General features: G+C 38.0%; 1 protein-coding gene across 1 annotated transcript; it reads right to left on the minus strand.

Annotated features, from left to right (window-relative positions):
* Positions 1-2,079: 2,079 nt before the first annotated feature.
* On the minus strand, positions 2,080-13,534 carry LOC139695791 (uncharacterized). The gene is made up of 5 exons (XM_071594578.1): positions 13,459-13,534; positions 9,158-9,317; positions 7,565-7,904; positions 6,463-6,578; positions 2,080-2,602 (listed from the first exon to the last, which is right to left on the minus strand). The coding sequence occupies exons 1-5, from the start codon at positions 13,498-13,500 to the stop codon at positions 2,526-2,528; spliced, it is 735 nt and encodes a 244-aa protein (XP_071450679.1). The 5' UTR covers positions 13,501-13,534; the 3' UTR covers positions 2,080-2,525.
* Positions 13,535-15,060: the final 1,526 nt, after the last annotated feature.

A 15,060-nucleotide genomic window follows, 5' to 3' on the forward strand; every position in this document is an offset into this window, starting at 1 on the left:
GCAGCACACTGTATTACTTTGCTGCATGGGCCGTAAGCCACTTTCTAGCAAATATATAATGACCAAGGGATAGGCATAACTATGGGCGAATGGCAACAAAGAAGCATGGACATTTATGTCTCACTAAGCATAAAGAATGCTGAGCATTGTTAAAGATTCGGAAGTAGAATTCAAACGTAACATTTTCAGGTTCACTTTGTGGAATTCCTTCATGATGTGGGTAAAAAAGAAACTACACTTCCCCAATAAAGATTTAATATTTCACGATCATGGTTTCGATGCTGCGCATCGTCATTTTACTGTGGAAGTGTAAAGTTTCTTTTTAACCCTCAGTAGAATTTGAAGGCAGAGCACAGACAAAGCAAAGAGTCAAATTTATAAGTGGTCAAATGCACTCAAACCCGTGCAGTCTACCCTTCAACACTTGGGAAGGAAACAAACAACACCTCTCTCGGCCTTTCCCTCACAAGAAACACGTAAACAGCAACCAAACCACCACTCGCATCTAGCTGAATGCATGAGGCACATTGCGGTGCTCTTGACTCCGTATTCCAGTGGTGTGGTGTCCACAGTGCGACCCATTGAGAGGTGTACGTACTCCCACTGGCTGGGAGCGACCTCAAAGCCTCTTCCTTCCTCTCTCTAGTGTTTAAAAAGGCAAAATGGTGGTTTTACTCAAAGCCACTGATTACTCACAATATCAAGTGCTTCTTTTCTAAGTATTGCAAAAATAGAATGGAAAACTAGCCTTGTCAATTCTACTACACTTGTAAGGAACATGTGAAATAACATTGCAACTTTACTGGTCCAAAATGGAACTAAGGGAAATTTTTTCATCCGTTGATTTTGAGAATAATGACTTCGTACTCCATTCAGTGTTCTCTTAATTCCTGCATTTATAATGGATGTATTGAAAGTATTAATTTCTGAAACTGATGTTTTTTCCCAATCTCACTTGATTTTGGGGACGGGGGGATATGAGAAAATTCCATGAACCCATTAGTTTGTTACAATTAGTTTCACCAACAAAAATATTTGAAGTAAACAATACACGCAGTTGGAATCAGGTGATAAGAGCATGCTACAGGTATGAAACTTCACCATACTGCTGCGGAGACATCAATAACTATCCTCCACGGCAGAGCCTCCCACTTCCCCGTCACTGATGCCACTTCCAGATTAAGCGGATGGTGTCACTACAACGTCAATCACATTGCCTTCAGACGAACATCTATCCCCTCAACTAATTTGGTAGAAGTCATCACTCAATAGAGATTAAATTTCTAATGGTTTCAGTATTTTCCTCTTTTTGCTCATGGCGGAATCATTCCTAAAAACAAAATTTATGCAATGGAAAACTTCTCACCAATTATATACGATACCTATATGCACTAGGAAAGGTACACAAACTGTGACATAACGCATTTGTAATACATATATGTTCACATAAAACACCTTTATGCATTAGAAATCAGTTCTGGAACATTCCTCAGATGCAGTCTGACCATTGAGTGTGTTCAAAGCTAGAAAGGGATAAGAAACCAAGAGAACTGATACAGCATGCAGTCAGGAAGATAACAGCTACTCTACATCTGCTCAACGAAGGATTCACATCATCAATTCAGATGAGGTAGGTGAACCTCATGGAGACAGCATCTCCTATTAACTTTACTAGCGCACCAACGTGCACAGCAAGATATTTAAAATGAAATAAGTACCTTTGTGATTCGACACGAACATCACTTAGTGCAGACTTGAAAAATTACTTATTTCATTTTTAATATGCTGCGTATATTCCATTAAGTTATGCCTGTGGTGACAAACTGTACCACAAAGTTCCCTAACAAACTTGCTTGTATGGACTCGCAAGCTTAGCCGTTTGAAAAGTGCCCAGCAATTTATTCCTTGGCACTCATAAGGTTGTTACTAATTCTTTGTAAACCCATTTTTGAGATGAGTAACATTATACAGACCATTTGACAAATAAGCCGTTTATTTGGAGGAAAAACTTAATGGTCAAAATTTAAACAAGTATAAAATTACAAAACTAAGACTTCATTAGCAAAGCATAGGCAAGGATTGAAGAAGCATAGTTTTAAGCTTGCAACAACAAATGTATTATAAATAAAATTAGCCCATCAAAGTTAGAAAATAGTAAATCACAGGGATCAACAGAGGCACTTTCAGCCAAGACTACAGGCATTGTTGAGGGCAACAGCGGAAAGAAGCAAACGGTTAAAATGCAGGCTCAGAAGATGTCTGGGATTAGATGATGCACACGGCTCAAACAAAATCATAAAATCCTCATTCAACGCACCACTCTTGGCTTGACCTTTACATATTGTACTTCTCAAGTATATCACCAAAGTTGTCCCAAAAAGTAATGCAGCAATGTATTAGATATTTATTAAAAATTAATATGAAAAACAAATTACTCTATAAAATCTTTGAGTACTGTTTTGTAAAATGGGCAGTAGTAAGTGGCAAAATACACACATCCTTATTTACAATTTATGGAGTTGTATTCAGCCTCTGTGATATAAAAGACAACTCAACGAAGTGAACTTTACGATTGAATTCCCCTCAGACTCGGCTTTATCACCTGTAAAGGAGAAACACAAAAATATTAAAAGTGCACATTGATTGGCATTCATTGACAACACATTAACAGTCTTTCCAGTCAATGCCAGCAGCATTCACTGTGTCTCTGGTGTCCTAGAATGATCTTAATCAATTGCACTACTCATTCCAATCGAAGTTTTAAAGATGTGCCAAAAGTCATCACAGTATATTAATCAACTCGGCTATGGAGCTCCATTCAAAATGTGAAGAGGGAAAGTTTGAGGATACCAAATGTCATGGATTCCTTGCTTAAACTGACAATCACCCTTTAGCTTCCTATCAATTTTCAATGACACCCGAAGAAAATGCTTCACACCACATTAATAGGTACTTTTCTAACTGCCTAATTCAGTGCAAAGGGTGTATAAGACTCCCAAATGTATGCCGACAAATTTAATGGGAAATATAAACTATATTGGGAAACTAATTAAATCATTTAGATAGCATGTGGTTAAGCTTCGGTTAGCCAGTCAGCCATTGCTGAGGGCATTGCAAAATTAGTGTGATAGGCACGGGATGAGAATCAATGCACCAAAACTAAGGTTATGAAGTTCTCGAGAAAGAGGAAGGCTACATTGAATGCTAAAATGAGTTCATACACTGGAGCAGGTGGAACAGCCAGCCCATCTCCAAAGTACTACGGACTGAGAAAGTCTAGTATTATTGACAAAAGAAAAATTATTGCATTGGGTAAATGAGCTTTCCCAAGGAGGAGAGGGACATGGAATAAGAATGTTAAGAAACGGCTCATCAAAACTTTGATATGAAGTCTGGTTTTGTTCCACTCAGAAACTTGGTCATTGAAGTAGGATGATAGACGTAAATAGGAAGTTCCATTACTTTTACAGTTATGAGAAACTTAGCGTTGGCGCTACAAAAATATTTCAATTTGGAGGATAGATGGCACCATATACACTGATCAATCACAAAAGTCATACATTGTCTCATTTGGTCTAGTTAAGAAAACACCCCATTTCAATTGGAGACCATTTGTAGAGGTCTAATCAAGCTCCTATTGCAGGCAAGGCAGGCCCTCTAATTTGTCTGGGCACATTCCCAGGACATTTCAGGCCCTGAAAAAAATGGGGGCACCCACATGGGAATGTTGGAGACTTTTGATTTGTTATTCAGTTCACCTATTAGAACACCAGAGCAAACATTTAGCTTTACCTAATTTTTCTGCATCCTTAGGCCAAAAATGAGCTAAAATTCTTGGGATATAAGGAAAATGAAAAGAAACAAGCCTATGTTTACAAGTAACATCCCTGCAAAATAATCAAGGGTTTATGAGAACTCAGAAAGAAAAATCTTCAGTTTCATTCTTAGCATGTACATATTAGGGAGGAAGTTGAGCAGAAGACTTGGGTGAGATCAGCTTTAATCCCTATCCCAAAAAAGGGAAAGTCATCCATATGCAATGACTTGAGTCATCTTAAGGGACTGTAAGTTTCATCTTGCCAAGTTAAGGTAGTGCTTCGGATCAATAACAACAGGATGGATCAGGAAAATGATTAGTTAGGCTAATTACAGCTTTGGTTTAGAAAGGAGAGGGGTATGCATGATGCCATTGCAGTATTGAGGCACTGACAGAAAAGAATATAGGAAAAAATCAGTACTGGTCAGCAGATTTTGAGAAGGCATTTGACAGAGTGTATTGGGTAGAATTAATTAATGTATTACAGAAGATCAGATTAGATTTTAGGGATAGAATATTTATCTGCAACCTGTACACGTCTCAGACCACGCGAGCACTGGTAGCAAAACACCCGAGTCAGGATGGGAAGAGCTATGCAGGGAGGTAAGACCACGAAGCATGCTTTTCAACGTGCATGCGGAGGAAATGGTAAGAGAAGCATGGGAGGGGCTGGAGGGTGGACGGTGGAAGGAACTCATCCAATGATATCTGCAGATAACCAAGCCTTGGGGCCAGTCAACTGGGGGACCGCAGTTACTGCAGAGTCCATTAAAGAATCACAGAGATAGGTTTGAAATAAGAAAAAATGGATGACAATGAGGTTCTCAAGAAATATAGGAAGGCTAAGGGGGACATACTATGGAAGGTAAAACAGTTTGCCTATTTAGGAAGTGTTTCAGAAGACTAGGTAATAAGGATGTTAAAATAAGAACTGCCCGAGACAATTAAAATTTGCAAAGAGGCAGAAGTTGACGACAGGTACCTTGAGTAAAAATTCAAAGAAAAGACAAGTGCATACTTGAGTGTGGAGAATAGTATTTTAGGGCTTGGAAACTGGGAATCAGTGAGGCGAGAGGCAAAGTGGTCGTTGGAGGCTGCTCAGGTGTGGAGGGGGACGGAACGAGTGAATGGATGGAAAGGAAATCAAATGATGAAATTCTAGGCGTGGGAATGGGGTGCATGGTGGCGTATGGGGTAAGGTTATCGGGAGAATTCAAAGGAGATAGGAAAAATGGTGGCAAAGAATATTGAGTGCCAATGGGATATCAGACTGTGATCGAGAGAGGAGAATGTTGCCCAAGCGTAGAAGTAGGAAAAGAATACGTGTGTTGGGTGTTATGAAAAAATTTGGAGCTGAAGTGGAGGGCCTCATTATCCAGATTTTAGAGCACTTATTTGGTTTAATGTTTGGGGTAGGAAAAAACCTTGTTTGTCACCTCAATTACATGTACATAGGCTACTTTCATGCAAGCTTTGTGAACTTTGCTAACACTCCATAATTATATATTTGAAATACAGTGGAACCATGCTTAAAAAGCCGGCCTCGGTGATGGCGGGGTAACGTCATTGTCTACAAATCCATGGGTCGCGGGTTCGATTCCTACCTGGATGGGATCGATACCACCCATGCAGGTTCGTTTCCTCCACCTAGGGCTGGGGTGTTTGCGATCATCTCCATTGTTATCACTCTTAATATTCCGATGTAAAGGCCAAAGAGTGCTGTTTTTGAACTAAGGCTAAATAAATAAATAAATTTGCACAACGAGCTAAAAATATTTTTTTTAATGACTCTTAATGAGCGATGTTTTGCATAGTGAGTGATGAGGAACGGTGATGTCCCAGATTGATAGCATACCTGCTACTTCAATTACTATTGAGTACTTCTTCCGCTAGCATTTCAGTGCAGCTAATGTTCACATATTTTTACTAACTTGTGTTCAGACATGTTATTCGTGATTTTTCTGTGCAAATATTAATAATCGTTGTAAATATGTCCCCGAAAGAGAAGCCGCAAGAAGACAGCCATAAGAGAATAGAAATAACCTTAGAAATAAAATGTAAAACCAAAGGAGAGAAATAACGAGGCTGGCTGCTGTAGCACGCACAGACATTTGGGCTGCATCAGCCATTTGCAACATCCTCAAAATCTAGGACAAGATCAACGAGACAGACGCTTGAAAAGGAATGACAAGAATATCTACACAACTGTTGCGTATGTATTCTCAATGATGTTGAAAGGTTCGATTCGGGTGTGGATAAACTAAAAACAATTACAATTTGAAATAAAAGAGAGTATCATTTGTGAGAAATGATTTTTGCCGAATTTATCAAAGAGATGACAGGATCATCGACGGCCGAAGAAGAAATAAGCTTCAGCAAAGAGACAGCAGAGAACTTCATTGGTAATTTCAAGACGCTTGTAGATTCGGAGGGTTTTCTGCTGACACTGGTTCTTAATTGTCACAAAACGGGTCACATCATTTTCTCATGGAGGTGCTATCCCTCATTCATTCACTTGATCTTCGAATATCGTAGTTAACCCCATGTCTCAGTCTAATGGAATGTCAGATAATCTAAGTCTGTAATGAACCTGGATAAAATTAGTCTCATCCATTGCTACGAAACATATAAAGAGTACACCTCACCTTTGTCATTTATCTCAGGAGGAAATAGCCCGTCAGTATTTTTATGGAATATGGTTACTGTTTTCCTATCACTTTCAACCGTTGACATTTTGAAACTCCATGATTCCGGATTACACCTTTAAAAAACGTTTCTACATTAAATGCATAACCAAAAATAAATTAGAAATAAATAAACTATAGTTAAACGTTAATAATTAATTAAAACATATGTCTAAAGTTAAGTAGTCAAATTCAATAATTCTTAGAACAAAGAGATTTTCTGGGAGTTAAAATAACATTAGCACAACAGAATCCAAAATAGATTATCTAGGATAACCAAGGGGTTGAACTTTGAGCATCTTCACTGTTCCAATAATACAAAGTTTCTTCTAACAGTTGTTGCATTATGAAAATGATTAAGGGCATGGTGATGAACATGCTAAATAAGTCCCGCTTAAGCTTTTGAAGTGCATTAATGTAAAATATAATTGAAAAAATTTCTTCATAAATACTGAAATAGGTAACTAAATACAAACATTGTATTAATTTGAAACTAAGTAAATGAATGGCACTATCATTTATTCAGTGAGAGGCAATTAAAAATCCTCCAAAAACTGGATGTGGATTGTAACATGTTGATTTATACTTGAGAACAAGTGTGTTCAAGTGTAAGTCAAAGGGAATGTTTCAGCATAAAATAGTTATCGGTATCCTTGACTCAGTGATATGTATTAAGCAAAAGGGCAAATTTTAATGTTGTAATTTTAAATAAAAATGAATCAATATTGAGAAATGCAACAATAATTGTCAAATCAATAGGGCTATTACAAAAGCAACACAAATCAAATAATATGGGCTAAGGAGGGTTTCAACGTTATGACATTTATCGACCTGAAGTATAAATTCAGCATTAAACAGCTTCGTTTCACACATATGGTAAGTTTTTAATGTAAAATCGGTCAATCTATTTTATATCTTCACTTTGAGATGAAGATAGTATTTTATCTGGCTCAAGAATAAAGAAATTTCTTGACTTATATTAAAAGCCGATGTGTAAAAACATTTGAATGAACAACATATAGTGTGCAGGTATTGCCTCCTTATCATTAATACATACACCTACCCCTTAATTAATGGAATTGATATTTTGGTCTGAAGAGGGACTGACAAGTCCACTTTCTGAAGCCCTGAATCCACATAGCTGCTGTCTGGACTCTTGGCAGTTGAAGACTTTGCAAATTCCAGCACCGACGATGTGATCTTTGAGACTGCAGACAATACCAGCAGAGATAATGATTCATTATCAATGCTCAACTGTGACTTGAGCAGTATTAAAATCTCAATGAAACAGTGGGCGGCCACTAGATGCTCAATTCCTTCCTCTCTTTGCTGTTTTGTTATCTTGGGAGATGACTTTTGCTCATTGAAGGCATCACTCAGCTCGGGAGGCATTAGCTCCAATCCTGCAGTAATTAAATTCTCAAATAAGAATAAAAGAGCAAAACTAGATCTGTTGGGTGATTGCATTGAATCAATATTTCATTTGGATCAAGCACGAAACATTGGTGCAACCTTGGACCTGGCAGCTTGGCCATTTGGACTCCAGTTACCCTGCAAAAATGGAGGCATGTCTTTCGTGCCAACTGTCATTTAATGCCGCAGGAGTCCAGTGCCAATGGCCAACCGAGGGGGACCATTATGCATCTGCATCACTTCTACTTTTCTCAAATACCCTTTCACCACCAATAATGAAAAATAGCAAATATTGATGACAAGAGAAATGTATTCATCTTAGTTGCTTCTCCCCGTAAATTATTTGCGACAAATATTTTGATGACTTTTTAGTTTTATGGCTTTATTAATATTTTTGTTTTAATTTAAAACAAACTGAATAATTTAACAAGAGGCCATAAATTTGAGTAACTATAAAATAGCTAAAACATTACTCTTTGTCTCTACATAGCTAAATCTTATTCTAATAAAATTTGTAACAAAGTACTAATTTTTCAATCCAATCACCTTCTTGATACGTAATGAGCTTGTAATGTACTGGAAGAGCAACTGGTCCAAAATTCAGATTACCATACATGTTGGTGCTTAAGTGAACACGGGAAATGAAAAACAAGGGAAAAATTCTTGAACAATAAGAAAATAATGAGACCACATCAAAATTAAGCTTTAAAAAATTAAGTTAACTCTCTTGCATTGGCAGGCATTCACATGTGAATTTATGGACTGAAGTGAACATGTCCAAGGGCCAGCTTTGAGGCACTGAAAATTTAAACTAAATGCAGTAATCAACAATAAAAAGGTACGCCATATGATATGAATGTATAATTTCAGCATCAAATTACTTTCATGTGTTTGTGAAAATACTAAAAATGTAAAATTAATCAAAAGCATTCAATGGGAGAGTGCAAATGTTCAAAGGAGGATTGACTCCAGAAAAATTCTAAAGACTAAGTTCATGAAATATGAAGTTTGGAAAATATTCATAATAAAAACTATGAGAAAAAGGCAAAGGATACAAACTGTTTAAACCTACCATAAGGCTGTGATAGCAAATGATAGTCTTAATGAGTAATCAATATTTGAGGTGATGATAATTATAAGAGGGGGAGCTTTCAGCTCAGTCACCAGCCGGGTCTGGGTGGTCAAATCGAGTTGAATTGATATTGTAACATAATGAAAAAGCAAACAAAGGAAGGAAACTTACTCTGCAACATATACTTGTAATCTCTTTGCAATTTCAGCAGTCCAAGTTCCCACATAAATCGTATTGCTTCACTGCCTCTAAGTTTTATACTCATAGTCTGCAAAATATCCTGTGCTCCTTTTATAATTTTTGCAATAGATGTCTTGTTGTCTGGGAGTATCTTAAATTTTAATGAAAGAGAACCAAATTAAAAATAAAGATCACACAAATTTTTAGCATTATAACTATATCTAAAGGACACGGTAGTCAAGGGGTAGAACATTGGACTGCTGATTGAAGGCCCGGGTTTGATTCCTGGGCACGCCTCTGGGCACCCTCAGCTTCACCTGAGCTGGGTTATTTTTTGGGTCCCAAAATCCCTTCCTGGGAAACCATAACCGGCACAGGGAAGGGAACCGACCTGCCTACCCTGCTAATGCAAGCATTTCCAAGCCATTGTTGGACTTAGTATTATGTGAACTCTGCCATCACCTATCAAGCCAACCTTTGGATTGATACCCGAGTTTGTGGTTTTTATCCATATATTTTAGAGCATGCAGAAGCAATATACCTACTTTTCTCTGATTATTGGTTACACATCTGTGGTAAATTTTAAATTATCTGGAAAAGCAATATAACAGTACTGGGAATAAATTGGAACTGAGAGTACTTGTTATTGTGGAGAACAAGACAATGTAGCAGTTCTAAAGAACACTAACTATTTTCAAATTTAACCATTTTTCACCATAAAATTCACAGTTGCATCAAATTAAATCACACTTCATCACTGAAACTAAACAATGTAGCATTGTCAGCCCAACAAATTAAATATCAAGATAAGGGTATGTTAAAAAATGAATTTACTATGCATTTGATGATGAAAATATTGAAATAAAAAATATTAAATTTTGAAACAACAATTCTTTAGCTATTCATTGCCATCATACATATACATATGAACGACACAGATTTGCCCGGTAAATTCCAAGAATATGTTCTCAAATCTCCATCAAGAGCAATCTTTTTAATTTCTAGATTTTACAGGTGGCCTGGAATGAGTGTTAGAGTTCACAGAGCATGGTAGCAGGGTAACTGGATGACAAGGAAAGGACACAGTGGATTGGGCAGAACTCCAGGATAAGCAGAAAAACAATTTTATTTATTTATTTAACAACTGGGAATCGAACCCACTACCTCTGGGTTGGCAGGCAAGCAAGTTACCAACCCTCCCCATCTACCCACCACTGAGGCCGGCGAAACGTCGACTTCAATGGGGAAGGAGAATGGAATTAGGATACCAAGCAAGAGGAATTCCTGAACCAGCCACTGAACCAAGGACCTTCAGTAACTAAGTTTCATTATCCCTGATTCAGGAACCCTCTTCTGCTTCAAACTCAATTCCTCCTTCCTCCTCCCCTAACCTTGTACTCATGGGTTAAATGGAAGAAGGGACCATTAGTCTCAATTTTGCCCAAATAAAGACTTTTATCTATCTAACTGTCCTTTTATGTCTTCCAGCTCCCTCCCCTTATCCTACATTCCTGAGAATAAAAATAATGCTAAGGAACACTTTCACCTCTGATCATATTTTGTTCAAAAGGATAATTTAAAAGCTTGCCTTAGGACACCATCTGATTTCAGCATGCAGCAGTATTTTTCCAAGATCATCACTTCCCATCTCTTGGCATAATATTGAGACCATTCTCAAATCGAGAGAATAACAATTTATATTAACAATCTTTACTGGTTGATCAAGAAATATATTTTCCAACTTTTAGGCATAACTTAATAATCCAATGCCATTATCTCCAGCCTCGTTGTAAATACTTCTCCAAGCAATGCAATTCTTCTTTTAAATTCCCTACTACTTTAACAATTTCCTCATCTCCTCATTCCACACCAATTACAAAATGGCCTAGGTAATGATTGCTAACTTTTCGCTAACTGCCTAACCAAGGATTGACCCTCCAGCATATCAAATACACGCAATTAGTTCCCCCCCTACTTTCACTCCAACCTCTGGGCTTTCTCCTTCCTTCCTTACCATTTCTTCTAAATATATTTAGACAAGAACGGGTGATGCTGGGCATCCCTGTCTCACTGCCCTGCCTAGCATCACTCCCCCAACTCTCCATTTTGTATTTGTACCTGGGCTGTCAGGCACATCTTTTATCTCTCCACTCAACTTGTCTCCAACAAAATGCTCATTAATTGTGCCCAGTTTACTCTGATCAGTGCCGGACGGGTGCCAATACCAAGTCTCCTCGCCAAATCCCTCCCTCCCTCCTAAATGCTACCAATGAGCCCATGAAAATATTCAATTGCCCTGGCACTACTTTGCTAAACAAAACATAACGCCATTACATGTACTTGGTTTTCCTAAATTCTGAAGTTGTTCAGCAGGGATATTATACATTTTGTCAGCCTTCTTCGATTTTGCTTCCTTTAATGCTATTCATACTTAGCAGTCAAATATTCCTGGTCCTAAGCTATCCTCATCGACATTTAATTTCCTTCTACACTCAAACTACCTTATGCATTTTATTTATCTTATAGTTCATCTACACAGTCTTTCATCTTGCCAGAACCTCTTCCGATACATTTAATATTTAACCTGTTAACCCTTTAATAGCATGAATGGATTTTCCTTTCTTACATCCAGACAGTTCCTTCACCTTCCTTATCTTCATCTTTTGTTGGCTGCTTTGTTACTTGTTTGAGAAATTCCCATCTTTCTTCCCCTGGACCCATCACCTCATCCTCCCTAAGAATTTTGACAGCTGCCTCCAGGTACCCCTCCCCTTCTTCAAGCCCTTCAATTTAACCTTTGCACTAAATTGTCATCAAAATCTGCAGCTGCTCCAAGAAAACTATGTGAGCTGATCACGCTTTTTCTAAATCTATGCCTAACCATACACATTCCAACTTATAACTTCCTGTATCCTTAGACATTTTCCACGTGTACATTTGCCCACTTTGGTGGTTAAATAAGGTGTTAGCTATACTTATGAAAGTGATTACTCACGCTTCTGCATGAGTAATTCCTCTTTGGTGTTATCTCTGAGGTAATTCCTTTCTTCAAAACCATACTCTCCTTCCTCACCCTTGGCCCACCACTACATTCCAATTCCCCACCTCCATCTTGCGTTTTCTTCCAGGTATATTCCCAAGCATTTCGCCTCGCTGATCATATACACCAACTATTTTATCCTTCTTCCTATGACTTCTCGTCCATACATACTCCACTAGATTGATCAGGTCTGCTCTTATTTCAATTTCTAAAATAGTCTTGTCATTTACCTGTTGCACCTTCACTTGCCTTCTGCCCAGTTACCTGTTCAGTGCCATGGCTGCCCCATACATATTGACCCTGCCCCTCGGCTGTATATTACTCTGCAAATATCACTTCAATAATCCTTGCTACCTCTCCATCTCACCTCACACAGCCCCAACATGTCTACATGTATTTCCCCTCTCCACTTCTCGCTTAACGTCTTCCAACTTCTCTGTCCTCAGCGTTGTCCTAACATTCCTAATCCTTATTTGAAGATATTCTTCCTCTCCTCCACCTTCCTCTCTAGTGCTAGCTTCAAGGATTCCACGAGATGATGGCCCCGGAGGCCTAGCCTCCTCTGCCACTTGGCCGGGTGGGCCAAGTTCTCAAAGTGCCAGGGCTCATTTTCATATTTGGCTCCATCATCATTTCTGGGGATAAATTATTGAGGTGGGCACCGCCACTCAACGGCCGCCCCACTGGAGTCAGATGCCTTTGCAGCCACCTCACTGAGGAACAGATGCTGTGTGGACTATACTTTGTCCTACCCTTCAACCCTTTAGGTTGACCCTACTAGGAGACATCATCAGAGTTCCCTCAAGTACAGTTTTACAAGCCTTAATTACGAAAATCAAATAATTCAAAATTAAACTTTAATGAGAACCTAATGATAATAATGCTAATTAATATAGTGGAAATTAGAATGTTTATATCGCTACTTTGGAATGTTTTTAGCAGTGAAGCAAAGCATCAATTTCCATTTAATTCCTGGTGAATCATATTTTTCCTAACTTCTATTGACCAAGCATTTAAGTTCTGATTTTAGTTATATACCCTCACCTCATTCAGTTTGCCAACAAGAAAACCTCCAGGGAACTACATTATTGCACCACCTTTCCATTTTAGTGTTCACTACAAGGTGAAACAGAGTGCTTTACATTCACCCGCACTTATGCAGTTGAGTAATCATCCTCTGATTTCAATACCCATTGAAATCAGAGGATGTGCAAGATTTGACTGGAAAGTCAAACAAGTAATTGAATCATACCTTAGGCGTGAATCTTCCAGAGGCAGCCTCACGAATGATCATCTTGAAACATGAATTTAACTCAACAAGATCATTACAATCTGAAAAAGGAACTCTACTTTAGTGACAAGAAAATACCCAATGCTCATTGAGCATAAGCTCTAAAACTGTCCCAGACCTTTGCCACTTTATGAATATATTATCTAAAATACCATTGATGTTCAACAGGAGATATCATGATGAACAGAGTTAATTGTTATAATTATAAATTATTAATTTTTGTGCAACAGCAATTTATTTGAAAACTGATTTGATTTCATTATGGATGAAAATTTTTAAATGGTCATCATCAAATACCTAGGTATTAAGCAATCCAATAAAGTGCTGTAAGTATATAGGCACTTGCCTTTAATATACATTTTCCAATATATTCTCTTTACTTTCTGTTGATTAATACTAGTTTATTTTACATGGCTGGTATAGTGTTTCTTTCATAACCATTTTGTACCTATTTCACAATTTTTTAATGGGTTTTAAAAATTCCCTGGCCATCAGATTTCTCTGCCAGCATTTAGATCAAACACTCCATCTATCCTTCACCTTAGCCTCTTAATTACTTCTCAAGCACACAATCCCCTCTCTCCAGGGATCTATCATGCATCCATTTTCCATCACAAAGATTTCAAGAGCTCTCTCCAAATCTTTGCTCCATCTTCAAATAGAATTCCTCCTAGAAATTACACATTGATAGCAAGCTGTCATGGGATCATCATATTTTTTGCCTTATCAAAGAAACTTTCCAAGCTCTTTTTATGCTGAAAAAACTTTGAATTCTACCAGCCATTTTAAAGCAATCTACTACTGTTTCATTTCCATAACACCCACAGACTAGCACTATGGGACAATGCCCTTAATGTGAGGCATGTCTTTTTCCTCAAGAAAAAGGACATAGGAATTAATGCTTTAACTTCAACAAGAGAACCCTGTAGACCTCTCTTTATAAAGCTAGGCATGAGAACAGCATGAAGTACCTACATATATGCATTTGATTCTTATGTACATCAAGAATAATCTATTTAAATACTCTTCTGGATTTGAGTAGAGCACTTTTATAATACAAGGAGGAAAGACATTGTCATCACAATGGAAAGGCATTCAGTCATCAATAAGAAGGTTCACCAAACTACGAGGGTCATCCGGAAAGTAGTACCCGTTCGTGAAATAAAGACACAAAAGTAAATATTAACAAACATAAAAAATTTTATTTGAAAGAGGATACTTTAAACTACTTCTCAACATAATCTCCAAGCAAATTAAGGCATTTGTCATAACGTGTGACAAGTTTCTGTATTCCTGCTGCATAGTCCTTCGCCGCCAGCTCATTGAGATACGCGAGGGACCCATCTTGCACAAATTTTTGCATAATGCAGATGGTGTTTAACAATTTCATGAACAATTGTTCGAGAAACATTGGGAAAATGCTCACAGATGTCATCAATTGTGACGCGCCGATCGTTCCTCACGAATTCGTCAACTGAGCTCACCAGTTGGTCTGTAATGACAGACGGTCTCCCCGAACGCTCATCGTCGTGTGTGTTCCCCCTCCCCATGTTGAAGTTGCGA

Source organism: Hetaerina americana, unplaced genomic scaffold (genome assembly GCF_022747635.1).
Source record: "Hetaerina americana unplaced genomic scaffold, ioHetAmer1.1.p SCAF_64, whole genome shotgun sequence".
NCBI classification, from domain to species: Eukaryota; Metazoa; Arthropoda; class Insecta; order Odonata; family Calopterygidae; genus Hetaerina; species Hetaerina americana.

Excerpts from the sequence above, each read along its gene's own strand:
- LOC139695791 (XM_071594578.1), bottom strand. The coding sequence starts at position 13,500 with ATGATCATTCGTGAGGCTGCCTCTGGAAGATTCACGCCTAAG. Across the intron at positions 9,318-13,458 it reads CTGGAAGATTCACGCCTAAG|ATACTCCCAGACAACAAGAC; the intron begins GTATGATTCAAT and ends TTAAAATTTAAG. Across the intron at positions 6,579-7,564 it reads TCAATTCCATTAATTAAGGG|GTGTAATCCGGAATCATGGA; the intron begins GTAGGTGTATGT and ends CGTTTTTTAAAG.